The sequence below is a fragment of the Carassius auratus genome, unplaced genomic scaffold (assembly GCF_003368295.1).
Source record: "Carassius auratus strain Wakin unplaced genomic scaffold, ASM336829v1 scaf_tig00214186, whole genome shotgun sequence".
Taxonomy (NCBI): Eukaryota; Metazoa; Chordata; class Actinopteri; order Cypriniformes; family Cyprinidae; genus Carassius; species Carassius auratus.
Genome location: NW_020527548.1, coordinates 482,531 through 497,272, shown reverse-complemented (window position 1 = coordinate 497,272; position 14,742 = coordinate 482,531). Strand labels below are relative to the sequence as shown.

General features: G+C 39.5%; 1 protein-coding gene across 5 annotated transcripts; it reads right to left on the bottom strand.

Moving 5' to 3' along the window:
• Positions 1-121: 121 nt before the first annotated feature.
• LOC113091453 (large proline-rich protein BAG6-like) lies at positions 122-14,264 on the bottom strand. Of its 5 annotated transcripts, none has more exons than XM_026256997.1 (25): positions 14,246-14,264; positions 12,167-12,251; positions 11,855-11,972; positions 9,559-9,788; positions 9,360-9,431; positions 9,047-9,169; positions 8,771-8,928; positions 7,370-7,499; positions 7,077-7,280; positions 6,771-6,999; positions 6,495-6,557; positions 5,335-5,642; positions 4,926-5,004; positions 4,536-4,843; positions 4,166-4,451; positions 3,917-4,086; positions 2,816-2,869; positions 2,629-2,731; positions 2,400-2,524; positions 2,185-2,319; positions 2,029-2,097; positions 1,720-1,914; positions 1,488-1,595; positions 1,243-1,389; positions 122-616 (listed from the first exon to the last, which is right to left on the bottom strand). In XM_026256997.1, the coding sequence occupies exons 2-25, from the start codon at positions 12,242-12,244 to the stop codon at positions 521-523; spliced, it is 3,588 nt and encodes a 1,195-aa protein (XP_026112782.1). In that variant the 5' UTR covers positions 12,245-12,251; positions 14,246-14,264; the 3' UTR covers positions 122-520. The 5 variants fall into 5 exon arrangements, with proteins under 5 accessions (XP_026112782.1, XP_026112781.1, XP_026112783.1 ...); XM_026256996.1 differs by lacking the exon at positions 14,246-14,264 and adding an exon at positions 12,605-12,721; XM_026256998.1 differs by lacking the exon at positions 14,246-14,264 and adding an exon at positions 12,605-12,721 and having other exon boundaries at positions 6,495-6,554.
• Positions 14,265-14,742: the final 478 nt, after the last annotated feature.

Here is a 14,742-nt window from a genome sequence, read left to right as displayed (position 1 = left end):
GCTTGTAAACATCAATCCTGGCATCTCTTTATCTACACATTGAGCAGGTCAAGCTGGAATGAATTAGGTTTTCTTAATATATATATATATATATATATATATATATATATATATATATATATATATATATATATGCCTGTAATACAACTGCTATTATTGTCATTATTAAAACAACTTATTACAACAATGTACAGCTAATTTACAATGGACAGGGGCATATAAGAATCCTGTCAGAGTAAAACTCACTGACATCAAGAACATAAGATGCTGTTTCCCACAGATGGACGCCATGTAGAGGAAAAAAATAAAATGTTCTGCCTCCATGGCCAGTCTAGTTCACCGGCTCTATATTTAGTCACGATCCACACATTTGACTATGGCAGACATCTCAGTTATGTGTCAGTCGACGATTCCAAAACTTGGAACCCACAATGCACGAGACGCTACTGGCTGCTCCTCGAGACGTCATGGGCATGACTGTGTTCGACTGATGACAAGACAGAGTAAACCGAGCTGGTGGTTAGGAGTCCTCAGAAAAAGCCCTGTGTGTGTTGGGAAACCGCTGGTGGCTGTAGTCTGAATCATCACGCAGTCGTTTCTTTATATCACGCTTCACCTGGAACACAATGAAGAATGAAAAAGTTTCAAAATGTTCAATGCATTTCAGAGATCAAGAGCTGCATGAATCTCATGAAAAATACTGAGGAAGATATGCAACATTTAAAGCCATGACTTTCTCAAAAGAATACAGGAGCACTGAGCAGTATAGAGTGCCCTCTGGCGGCTGGAGATGGTAATGTTTTCTCTTGGTTCATGTCAAATTAATTTTGATAAATAAGTCGCACCTGACTATAAGTCGCAGGACCAGTCAAACTATGGAAAAAAAGTGTGACTTATAGTCCAGAAAATACGGTACTGGGTTTTATGACATTTAAATACACATAAGTACTAGTGAAACAATACACTTGCACTTACACTTGAAAAATACATGCATTTGTCTATGGAAGCAACACTAACAATCCATTCAGATATAATTTGTCGGTGAGTTTTATTCATATCGGCTTCACATAGTGTAAGTTACTATAAAGGTCACTCTACTCTTCACCCAGTTCACTGACGTTTATTTGTGGAAGGGCAAAAAAAACACGTTTTAAGACCTTTTAAAACATCCAGAAACCCTGAATAACACTGGTCTGTACAGGTGTCCCGGGATAGATCAGGTGTGGGATTTGAGTTTCTTACCTGTTGTGTATATGCTTCCTGGAGCTCTGCTGCCTCCAGCTCCCCCTGTAGGCTGTCTAGAGCAGTAACAGGTCGCACCCCTGCTGTCCTGGCCGCTCGACTCACGGCCTCAGCGAGAGACAGGTGAGGACCCTCTCCCTGTGCGGTCTGTGAAGGGAGGAAAGCAGTTTAACTGAATTGTTCGTTTTGCATTGCCGATCCATGGCAGCACTTTAGATTTAAATGAATGTAGTTGGGGTACAGACCTTCCTCCTCTTGGCCGGCATCCCATGCAGATAAGCATCAGACAGAGACGGCTGTGATTTCATCTTCCTCTGGGTCAACATGTCATGTCTTATGATGGGTACCCACTCCTAATGAACACATAGAAACACCCGTCATTACTACATGCTATATCAGTTGTTGGTTTATCTGGGCTGTTAACTTTGAGGTCATTTATATGTCAATGTACTGCAGCAACAGTCAATCGAATCTCACAGGAGGAACAGTTGCTGCCCATGGCTCCGCCTCTCCGGCTGACTCCTCCCTGTCTGCAGTTGCCATGGCTACTGCTCCTTGAGTCTCCTCTAACAAAGGTCTGCCAGGTGGTTCATCTGCGTCAGCAGTGTCTCGTGAGGATGCCATGACTTCCTCTGCAGTGGTGGCAGGAGCAGGAGACAGACCCACTTCCATCTGTAACATATAATCAGATACTACTATAATAACATACAGTTTTTATCTCATTTAGAAATAATAATTTTCTGTGTGATGGTAAACTAGACTCATTCTTGTTCGGTTGAAACATACTTCAACACTCGTGTTATCTGACTGTTGGCTTGCTTGTGCATCTGACTCCGTTCTCTGAGACGACTCGCTCTATACGTGAATAAGATAACCGACGCATATTCAGTTCTGTATTCTGTGGTTCAGTTTGGGAGTGAATCCTGACGAGAAGGTGAATACCTGCGTATAGATGAGGTAATGGTGGATCTGGTCCTCAGTGACTGGATTGTGCTCTAAAATCACATGCAGCCTCATGGACATCATACTGGTCAACCAGTTCACCAGACTGGGGTTCACTTCAGCGGACATCCTCCTCTGAGTGAGGAGGAAAACATGAACGTGTCGAAAGATGCAACACCAAACAACCTTCATAAGGATGAACCAACAAATCTTACAATACGGTGGTTGATAACGGTGGTTAAAGCTCTTTGCTCTCCTCTTAAGCAATAGAGATTGAGGGCCAGACACTCAAACAGACCCTGGGTGCACAGATACAGCAACCGCTGACCAAATGTGTTATCTGGAAAGACACAAGGAACAGTGGTATTGTTAACAAAAATATTACAAAATCGTTTTAAATACACAGTTTTGGGTCTGCGTTTGTTTGGATGGTATGGTGGTCACCTGTACAGCGCAGAATGTGAGTAGCCATGCGAGTGAACTGTTGTCTCAGGAAGGACATGTTGGTTTGGATGATGTCCACTCCCTCTCGAACAGTCACAGTGGACTGAAACATACACAGTACAGAAACTATCAGCTAGGGTGTCTGATGAACACGTTTCAGGTTAAATCAGGTGCAAACAAGACTTACAAAGCTCTCTGTAATGTACTCCTCTAGTCCATTGATCAGGTCCTCAGCAGCACTCTAAGGTACAGAAACAATACCATCAGTCTTTGTAACAGGCACTCAGTAGTATTATTTTCATGGTTCTTTTGAAGTGTCCATTTTAATGAATCAGTAAATCTAAACACTGAAAAATATGTTTGCATCATGACTCAAAAATGTTCCTGTAATTAGAAGTATATCTCCCAGCACGTGCGTTCAGATCATGGTTGCCAGGTTTTCACAACAAATCCTGCTCAGTTGCTTCTCAAAACTAGTCCAAAACTAGCCCAATCGCGTTTCCAGGAGTTTCCCCGATAAAAAAATTGCTTTCCGGGGTTAAAATTTAAGTTTTTTAGCATGGTTGCCTTGGTAAAGTTTGCATTTTAGGGGCTAAATATCACGTTATTTCTATTGGGGTCGCTTCCAACCCGCGGACATGAAAAACAACCACAGACTTGGCAACATTGGTTGGCATTTAATACACCGAGCCGTAATTCACTGACAATCTACACAAAATCGATTTTAAAATCGGTGGCGATTCTTTGTCGATTTTGAAAGCGATTTTGTGTTAGTTGTCGGTAGACTACGGCTCTGTGTAGTAACTGCCACTCCACCTGAACCAGTGTTGCCAAGTCTGCAGTTGTTTTTCATGTCTGCGGTTTGAAGCAACCCCAATACCATTAACGTGATATTTAGCCCCTAAAATGCGAATTTTACCAAGACAACCATGCCAAAAAACAAAACGTATAATTTAACCCCGGGAAGCATTTATATTTTATCTGGCAACCTCCTGGAATCGCGATTAGTTTTGGACTTGTTTTGAGAAGCAACATGGCAGGATTTGTTGTGAAAACCTGGCAACCCTGATCTGAACACACGTGCTGGAGATAATACTTCCAATTAAAGGAGCGTTTTTACTGATGAGATGTGCATGAAAATCGCATTAGATTGTTTGCACAGCCCTATATGTGATATTGTCAAGGATAATATCATAAATGTTATTTTAACTAAGTGCGGGCTAACATTATTATGTAACTCGTCTGGGAATAAAAGTCATGTATGAAAGCAGTGTGAGATTAGACTCACAGCTATGTTGGCATCGGTGGGCTCTCGGCCTTGCAGATAGTGCTCAGTGAAGAAGGCTGTGAGCTGGGGATGGATGCGGCTCAGAGGCTGAGGATTACCATGCAGCAGCAGAACCATGTCCACCATGGAGAAACTCTGACACACCAGAGACAGCAGATCTCCAAAGAACCCTGACAAATAAACACAGCGAGTCAGTACTAGTTCATCAAATGCAACTTTGAGTTTTGCCAAATGTTCACAGAAACCCACCCACTGCATCTCCAGCTCCTGGCGTGAAGAGATTGCTGGTCTGGGAAAGTCTTTGAATAAACTGGGCGATGCTCTCAGTGTTGCCTTGACCAGCACCCAGAGAGCCCATCATGGTGGACAGGACGCCCTGCACGATGCCTGTAAAAAGCTCCGGGCTGAGGGACTCTCCAACTCCATTGGGAGGCTGAGGGGTGGCAGTGTGGGTGGCTCTTGAAGGGGCAGAGGGTGTAGCTTGTGAGGATGGAGGCGGCTGCTGGTTTGGTGGAGGAAACACAGGCTGGCCGGACTGAAATGAACACAGAAGACGTTCGAATGAACACATTTGGAAAGATCAGAATACAAAAACCCATTTGCTGAGAAAGGCACCAACCTGAATGAACTCGGAGAGCCCCTGAATGAAAGCAGGGACACCTGGAACGGTCACTGTAATGGAAGGAGGACCTCCAGACACTCTTCCACCGGCTCCCGCAGCTCCTCCCAAAAGTGAGCTCAGCAGCTGAGCTAGGTTATCTCCTGGGCCTCCCTCATGGGACTGACCCACGGACGCCGTGCTGGTGGTGCGGGTGGATGTCTGACCGGATGTGTTGGCAGAAGATGGAGGAGCAGTGGAGGAGGAGACAGAGGAGGTGGAAGAGAAAGAGAAGGAGTGGGACGATGAGGTAGTTGATGTCTGGTCTCCTGATGACAGAAAACATAACACGTTTAGAAGCTGTGTGATGCTAGATCTTTCACAGGAACCGAACACGTAAGGACCACTCACCTGTGTGCAAAGGCATCAAAAGCTGCCCTACCAAACCACTGACCATCTGTGTGAGAGGAGAGGACGTCATGGGGTTGCCCTTGATTGAAGAACAAAAAAGGAACTCATATTATTTTGAATGAAAGAATTAATTTGCATCACCAAAGCCTGGTTTATAAGTTTTTTTTTCTTATACTTGAGCAGAAGAAACAACATTTTTGTTGCTGATTTGAAATATGCAATTTAAATGTGAGTGTGGCTAGCAGTTTTTGAAATTTTAGGACTTTCCCATTCAAGAATACAAAACTTGGATGCTTTAAATAGACCAAAAGTGTTGCAAATATGGCCACAGAGTAATCAGACATTATTTGAAAGGGGCTTTGGGTTTATGAATCTCCAAACCGAAATAATGTATCATTAAGATTCATACTTGATTAGTCTGTTGTCCTGCTGAGGGGGGCACTGTTTCCCGCAGGTTGATGGTGGTCCCTCTAGTGCTCATGGGTTGAGGGATGTGTGGAGATAAGGAGGGCCGTGTGATGATCACCCTGGCCTGCGGTGGCGGAGGAGCCTGGCTGTCTGAACTCTGGGTCCCTGAGCCATCAGTGCCCTGCTGCTGCCCCTGGTGTCCAGCAGAGGCTGCGGCTGCCATGGCGACAGCCTGTTGGGAGATCTGATGCATCATGGCCTGCATGAACTCAGGAGGCAGTCCTGGTACATGGATGGGTGTCGTGGTGCCTTCAGAGAACAGATGAAAAGTGACTATTAACACTGCTGGCAAATTAAACTGTTGCAGGGTCAGAACTTGACTACAGACAACTGACAAGCAACAGCTGCGTTACATCACAATTCAAAAATGGCACTGAACATTATTAGCGCTTGATTTAATTGCGTATGGTTTGATGTAAGTGACCAAACGTGTAAGTGACCAAATTTTTGTAATTATTGCATAATGTGATATTATTTTTCTGTTTGGCGGATAAGTGTCATAAGTAGGACTAAGAACTGTAGATGCACAGGAGCTCCCATTCTCCATCTTCATTAGTTTAGGCTATGTTTAACAGTTGCGTTTAATGATAGAAAAGCAAAGATTCTTGATAGCGTTTAAATAATTATTTGAATATCTAATACACATTTAATTCCAGAAACCTCATAAACTTCAAATATAAAACTATTGCTGTCAATACAATAATGATTTTGGTTAGTATTCAAAATGAAAAATAAACAATGCCCAATATGTATTTACAATTTTTATATATATATATAGTCAAACTGGTTTTGAATAATCATAAAATTTAATTTTTTGAGTGAACTTTTTTGGTTGCACTTTATTTTATAGTATGTGTACTTCCATGTACTTATAGTGCAGATTTAAGTGTATTTATCTAAAAAAGTTCTGGTAATACAAGGTAACTACATGGGTTAGGGTTAGGTTTAGGGTTAGTACCTAGTTATTACATAGTTATTGTAATTACTATAATAAGTACATTGTATCTACAATGCTACAATGCTACCACTTTTTTTAAGACACTAGCACATGTTAATGTTGGGACGGCTGGTCACTGACTCTAGAGAGAGGTGCAAACTAACCAGTCTCTCCAGCAGCGCTGGGATTCTGTTGCCTTTGGCCCTGAGCTCCACTGTCTGAATCTGCTGCACAGAAATGCACAGATCAGTGTTTGGCAGTTACACTACAACTGCCCATTCCAGGTCTGAAAAAGGCCTTTTCTGAAAGGAACTATTTTAAATAGTAAAAATAATTTCATGTCTGGGATCTTCAGAAGTTTAGCAGACCGGAAATGGGCAGCATGGCTGAAATACAGTGCTAAGAACACTGGGGTCTGACTGGATGGGTGGGTGGCATACCATCCAAGTTCATCTGCATCATGACCACCGGCTCCATGGTCTGGTGAGTGATTCTGATCACTCTTGGAGTCCCCTGACTGTGACCCGTTTGTTGACTGGCACCGTTCGGTGGAGGAGGAGGTGCCTGACCCTGTGGCTCTGATCTGTTGCTTGGCTGTGGAGGTTGGGCCTGACCCTCGCTTGTCTGTCTGCTGTTTGCCGTCATTGTCACAGTAGACCCCAGGTTCATCTGGAAGATGACATATTGTGAGGTTAACTGCTTGAACAGGATGAAAATAGTTTTGTACATATAGTTGGTTAGCTCACAGGAATAGGAATATGGGCTGGTCCACTCTGCAGCACAACAGGGGAGGTGTAGTGAGACATAGGCCGCACCACATGTAAGTGGCGGGGTGGCTGAGCTGATAAATTGCATCGGAGGTCACTCAGAGCCACCAACGTGTTGCCCAGGAGATGGAGTGACTCTCCAATCAAATTGAGAGTGCGCTGATCCTCCTCACATTCTTGAGTCTGTCCGAAAAAACAATTTTCAGAAAATGAACAATGTATATTTACAGCGCATATGACAATGATGTAGCATTCAACTATCTAGGGCCTACATTGTTGTTGTAGTCAGCAGAACTGGCCGCTCCAAGGATGGAATGTGTTCTCTCCATGAATGGATGGAGGCGCTCCTCCACCCTTCGCACCTCTGACAGAACCTCCACCAACTCTAAAGGGCTGGGGTGACTGTTGAGACACAGAAATAAGTTACACTTGTCTTGAACATGTGAAAAAATAATGGGCTGATGACATGATGATACACCTCACTTTCGGGGACAGTTTTTTCACTTTTATTCAGCAAGTACACAACTGATCAAAAGTAAAGACATGTATAGTGTTACAAAAGATTTTGACTTCAAATACAGGATATCTGCATGATTTTTAAACTGAAATTTAAGACTTTTTGAGACCTTTTTTAAGACCTGAACAACTAAAATGAATACCCTATGAGCATTGTGGGGCAATGTCTATGGCAACACATTAAACTGTAAAAGCATTCTTTACAGTTCAGATTTTCACAACAACAAAAAGTTTCAAATGATGATGAACTTCACATTTCAGCCCTTAAACCATTATTTGAGTCAAATTTATCAATTATTATGTTAATTTAAACAATTATTATCAATCAATTATTAAATTAATTAAACAACATATTTTACTGTCTAAATTGTTTATATATTTATAATGCATTATATTCTTGTGGAATCCACCAGTTCACATTTACAACTCTGCGTGTTTGCAGCGTGAAAACATGGGTTGGTTTTCACATTGGTCTAAATAAAAACAGCAGCAGAGCTGACTGAAAATGCACATTCATTCACTGCCAACAGGTGGCGCTTTTGGAAAGGCAGATATACAGCTGCTTAGAAATACAGCAACAATGTTTAATGCAAATTTGTATAATTTCTAAGAGATAATGTGAAACTGAAGACTGTAATAATGATTCTGATAATTCAGCTTTGCCATCACAGGAATGAATTACATTTTAAAATAACAATATATGACAATATTATTGTTTTTCTGTATTTTAAATAAATAAATACAGCCTTGTTGAGAAAAAGATTGCATTCAAAAATATAAAAACTGACCCTAATCTTTTGAATGTTAGTGTATACCACACAATTTGATCTTTTTATGACAAGACAAGGTTCAGATTGCAAAATATCAATGTTTCCCCCATAACAATGAAATCTTGAATTTTTAAAAATGACTTCCTAAAATATATCATCAGGAGCCATGTGTATTAATGTCGTTTTGCTTGTGTTGTATATGTTTTTCGACTCTCAAGTGACAGTAGCCACTGACTTGCCTTTTATGGATCACCAAGGACAATGGTTTTAGCAAAAAATCTTGTTTACTGTTCTACGGATGGCATCAGGATGAGTAAATTAAAGCAATTATTTTCTTTAACACTGGATACACTATTTCCCCCCATGATCCTAATATTCTTCTCTTACTTGGGTCCAGAGTGAGTTGCTCCTACTGTCTGTGAAGCAGAGGACGAGGAGGAGGGAGGAGGTGGGGAGCTGTCCATTGGTTCTGCTGAGAGTGATGATGATGATAGTGGCTGAGAAGGTGGTGTCTCCTGCTGAGATGACGGTTCACTTGATTGACCCTGAAACAAAAAAATAAAGTTACTGCTTATCTGAAAATAAGCATCAGGCTGAATGATTTGTATATGTAATTAAGAAAACCAATAAGATTGGTTCATGATGTAAATATTTGTTCTGCACCTCGAGTCTGTGGATTAAAGCCTGTGTCTCTCGCAGCAGGCTTTCAGCCAGCTGGAGCCTCATCCTGGGCTCACTCTGCAATGACTGGTCCACGTTGATATGGACATCCACAGAGCCACTGCTCTGTGAGAGAGGAAATAAATTACTGTAGATGTCTCCAGAGATGACCATCAGTTTTAAACAACAGACTGTGACCAGACAAAACATAACTGCCTCTAATACAACATTCTGTACACTGCTTATAATGTTCATTATTATATAAGTATGAAGTTAGAAAGATACATGAAGTTAGAAAGATGCAAGGATGACTCACTCCTGTGCTAGTGCTCATTCTGACATTACGCCCCATTTCTCCAACACCAGCCAACATCTGCTGCACTGACATCTAGAGGGGTAAAATTTCAATTTCCTTTAATAACAGGACCTCTAATAAATTTCTTACACTGGCTGTCTGAGGTTAAACATCACATATTGAAAACATGCGTCTCTTGATGGAAGGAAAGCACTGTAACCTGAATTTGCTGTGGGTCCATAATATTCACAGGCAGATTTAAAGTGCCTAGCATGACATAATTGTTGGCATTACGGTCATGTGGAGTTCCTGGAAAGGTGGATGACTGAGAAGAGGTGGATCCTCCACCCGTTGTACCCGAGGAGCCAGAAACTCCACCTCCTCCACCCCGAGACTGACTGCTCTGAGGAGGTGCTCGCTCCACAAGATGAATGACCTTCCCATCAACATCTGAAAAACAGGGTTGTTTTTATTCTAAATATAAATATAAATAAAAGTTTTTTTGATTATAGTTATACCAGATCTCAATAACTTTGTTTTAAGGCTGGAATACACTATACGACTTTTAAAATCTGAACAGATTTATGAAAGGTTTATGAAAGGTTACAGAGGAAAAACTGGGCAGCATGCACTAAACAACAATCACACACTACCACACTTTCAGGTCGAACACAAAAAACGTGCTCTGTTGCTTGTTTACTAAAATTGGCTCAAAATATTAAAAAAATTATAATAATCTTCAGACAGAACAGAATCTTAGTCTAAAGCTATTAAAAAAAAAATTTCAGAGCCTATGCCCATCATACACATTTATTCAGCAACCATAATCGTAAACAATAGCTGAGATTCATGTTTGCTTTTATTACAGTTTGCACTGAGATTGTTTGATTGCAGATTTGCAACAAACAGCAAAAAAAGGAAGGAACATAGACTAGATTTTACACTTTCATGTGAAGAGAATATCTCAGTGGAGTGTTTACACCACTGCTCTTTGGTATTTTTATACAGTGGAAAGAGCATATCTATGCGTTTGCCAGGTTGGGAATGGGAAGATTAAAGGGATAGTTCACTCAAAAATGACAATTCTTTCATTAATACTCACCCTCATGTCATTCCAAAACCATAAGACCTTTGTTCATCTTCGGAACACAAATTAAGATATTTCTGATGTAATCCGAGAGCTTTTTAACCCTCCATAGACAGAAAGGGAACTACCACATAGAAAAGCAGTAAAAAGCAGTAAGGAGGACATTGTCCATTGATCCAATATGGATATTTTTCTTACACAGACACATCAATTCACTTCAAGAAACCTTTATTAACCCCCAAGAGCAGTGTGGGACAATTTTTATGATCGATGGATGCACTTTTTTGGGCTTTAAAGTCTCATCCACCAATCACTGCCATTGTAAAGCATGGAAGAGCCAGAATTTATTTTTTATAAAACTCAGATTGGATTCATTTGAAAGACAAAAAAAGTCATATACACCTAGGATGGCTTGAGGGTGTGATGGCTAGGGTAATTTTTGGGTGAACTATCCTTTTAAACCAATGCAAGGAAATGTCAAAAATATAAAAAAATAAAGAAGAACTAACCAGCCAATATCTAGATTACAATACAAATACAGGTGCATCTCAATAAATTAGAATGTCGTGGAAAAGTTCATTTATTTCAGTAATTCAACTCAAATTGTGAAACTCCTGTATTAAATAAATTCAATGCACACAGACTGAAGTAGTTCAAGTGTTTCATTCTTTTAATTGTGATGATTTTGGCTCACATTTAACAAAAACCCACCAATTCACGATCTCAACAAATTAGAATACTTCATAAAATAAATAAAAATAAATAAATAAATAAAAATTAGTGAATTGTTGGCCTTCTGGAAAGTATGTTCATTTACTGTACATGTACTCAATACTAGGTATGGGCTCCTTTTTCTTTAATTACTTTTTCTTTTAATTACAAAAAGCTGGTCATCAGAAGGAAGCATGAAGTGCTCCAAAATTTCTTGGTAAATGGGTGCAGTGACTTTGATTTTTAAAAAACAAATGGACCAACACCAGCAGATGACATTGCAGCCCAAATCATCCCAGACTGTGGAAACTTAACACTGGACTTCAAGCAACTTGAGCTATGAGCTTCTCCACCCTTCCTCCAGACTCTAGGACCTTGGTTTCCAAATGTAATACAAAACTTGCTCTCATCTGAAAAGAGGACTTTGGACCACTGAATTACGTAAATTAATGAACTTTTCCACGACATTCTAATTTATTGAGGTGCACCTATAATTGTACAGCCTTACTTTGTCTGATTTTACCAATGCAAATATTTACAAACATTCATTCTTGAATGAATCAGCATTTTTAAATAAATCATTGACTCATTTAGACATTTTCAATGAAGACCCAAATGCAGAGTAGCATGTTGTTCCGAATTCAGCATCCTTTCACTCGTTCACACAAACAGTGAACAATCTCAGGGCAAAAAACAACAGACACCAAGCATCACTCACTGTATTCTGTGAGTGTCCTCTCATCCTGCAGCACTTTACCCTGGTAAATCAACCTCTGCTTATCCACCGGGATTTCAACAGCAGGAGAGATGTGTTCTTTAAACTGTTTCACTGTCCACTGAGAGAAAGCAAGAGAGGTGACAATCCGATTATAAAGGGAAACCTAATTGGTTTATCGATTTAAAGAGTAATGTATTTAACAGCTGTCTGGGTTATGTTAAATTAGCTATTTGTGTTACATACAAAACAGTCATAGCGCAAATGAATTCCTCTCATAATGTTTGCGTCTATGACTGATGTTATGACACACACCTCTCCCCTGACAGTGAACGTCCTGCTCTGGGAGTCCAGAGTCTTCACGGTCACCTGTACAGATCCTGGTCCCTCCATCACCTTCCTGTGGGTCAAAATCTCTTTAAAAAGTCCAGAGGATGAAGAACACTTCCAAAAATGATTACAAGGACTAATGTTACCAATAAAATGCTGTGAAGCACATCATCTACACTGCTTGCGATAAAATTAGAACCCATAATAATGAAAGACATAGCGACACCTATTATTATTATTTTTTTTTTTAAACATATTTACCAATGGTCATACATTATTGCTATTGTTCAAGACCATTATTATAACGTTAGCAGGCTAACAACAGTCAAAGAGACTCGGTTGTTAATTCTAGGATAAAACAACGTTACATATGAAGCAGCAGAGCATATCTGGGTGAGAAATGCAAAGGATTTAACACCTTACTTTTAAAGGATAACTGTGGCAGCTCGGTGATTTAGTTTTTAATTATATTTGTATCCTACACAACATCTATAGGGGCATGCTAGCTAAGCAGCTAGCTAATCCCAAACGGTGCTTTGTCGGGAAGTGACAACATGTAACGTTACTCCAAACGATTTCAAAATAAAGATGCCTTCAGAGTGTCAAATCTTAATCCGTAAATGTATTTTATTTGTGTGTACATTTTTAATGTATTGATTTAGAAAATATATTGCAGTCTAAAACTAACAAAATTAATCAGATAAACGCACCTACAAATTAATTTTCATAAGACCACAAACCCTCCAAAGTTTTATCCTGCTGCTAAGCATGTTTTGGAAAGATTTTGTGGTCAAGAAAAATAAACAATTTTGCATCTTTTTTTTTATTATTTGTATTTACTCGAGATTATTTTGGAATTCTATATTAATAGAAAAATGGAGTGTATGATAGAAATGTGTATATTTGATGTAATTTTTGATACAGAGAACTTTGAATGTGAATTGTAAAGAACAACATATTATACAGTTAGTCTAGATGGAAATAGGGGTCCAAAAGCCACCCCCCCCCCCCCCCCCCCGGGTTTTTTTATGCCACCTGATTTTTTAAAATCCTTAAAGTGTCTATTTTCATAATCTGCCAGGTGCCAAGCTGAAATAATGTCCCAAAGGGGTCTTTTTTAACCCTTTGCTGCACCCGACCGGAACCCGAAAAATCAAAAAAGGATATAGAAAGTGGCATAACATTAAAAGTAAACAACATACAGAGACGAGTGAACCCATTTCCCATACAATTCTGACCCCAGGAATTTAATGGAATGGTTATTTTTGACATTTGACAACATATTGACCTTATTTCTGGACAAAAATAGCAAAAAATGGCCAAAGATGTGTTGAGGATCAACTATTTTTTTGTTTTCTCAAGCGCATAGGGTGGTTTTTTTTTCCCCACAACATATTATTTCTTTATTATTCAAGTGTCTATTTTAAGATTAAATTGGGTACCAAGCTGAAATAATGTCCAAAATGCTTAATTTTTAACCCTTTGCACCAAACCTGAAAAATCTAAATATGATATAAAGTGGCATAACTTTTGATGTGAACAACTCACAGAGACAAATGGACACATTTTTCAGTACAATTCTGACCCCAGAATTTGACAGCATTTTTATTATACTTAACAGCCTGAAATAGGGTTTATTTTAACCTTTTACTTCACCTATCCTGAACCTGAAGATATTTAAAATAGTTTTACTTTTGAAGTAAACAAAACAACACAAATTAACTTAAATTTTTATAAATAAATAAATAACTACAGAAAAAATCCAAAAAGGTCCAAAAAGTTGACTGAGCATAAACTGCAAGTTTTAGATTTTTGGGGCTTTGCAGTTTGCAGCTGGTGATCTCCCACTGCTCTCTCTTTTGGAAAAATTTCACTAAGTATTTGAAACTATAATTAAGATATACCTTTGTAGTCATAACTTAAAGTGATTTTTCAACAGTTTTTACTATAATCACAGGCTTTCGGAAATCAAATCTGTATTCTTGACTAGCAGTGTTGGTAGCTTAGTTGGTAGCTTCTAGCTAAAGATTTTTTTTTTTTTCAGGCTCAATACTTCATACATACCAAGGGGAAAATTAAACATTGTAACACAGCTGAAGTTTCTCCAAAGAGGATTCGTTCCCTAACACGTATTTTACATGGTATGAGTATGGTAATTTTACAACACTCAACAAATGCACTGAAGCAACTGCCATGTGATTGGTTGATTAGATAATTGCATTAATGAGAAATTGAACAGGTGTTCTTAATAATCCTTTAGGTGAATGTAGATGGTTTACAAGTGTCAAAGGCTTCTATATCTGGTGAGTCATTATCGTTGAAAAGGCACTCTCTGCGCCATGTCAAATCACAGTCAGTTCAATCTGAAGGAGCTCCAAGAAGGTGTTCCTTCTTGTTTCCCAATCAGTGCATTTTCTTTGACAAAGCAAAATCCAAGTTCAAGGGCAAGACTGAAGAGCAAATATTCAGAGTTGGAAACACAAGGAACCAGACTGGAAAGTTATTGAACCTAGGGCACAGGAATTAAAGAAAGAGGCTCTTTATCGCAAGGTGCAGGGCAA

Excerpts from the sequence above, each read along its gene's own strand:
- LOC113091453 (XM_026256997.1), bottom strand. The coding sequence starts at position 12,244 with ATGGAGGGACCAGGATCTGTACAGGTGACCGTGAAGACTCTGGACTCC. Across the intron at positions 9,432-9,558 it reads TGGACCCACAGCAAATTCAG|ATGTCAGTGCAGCAGATGTT; the intron begins GTTACAGTGCTT and ends TTACCCCTCTAG. Across the intron at positions 5,005-5,334 it reads CAGGACAACAGACTAATCAA|GGCAACCCCATGACGTCCTC; the intron begins GTATGAATCTTA and ends TCTTCAATCAAG.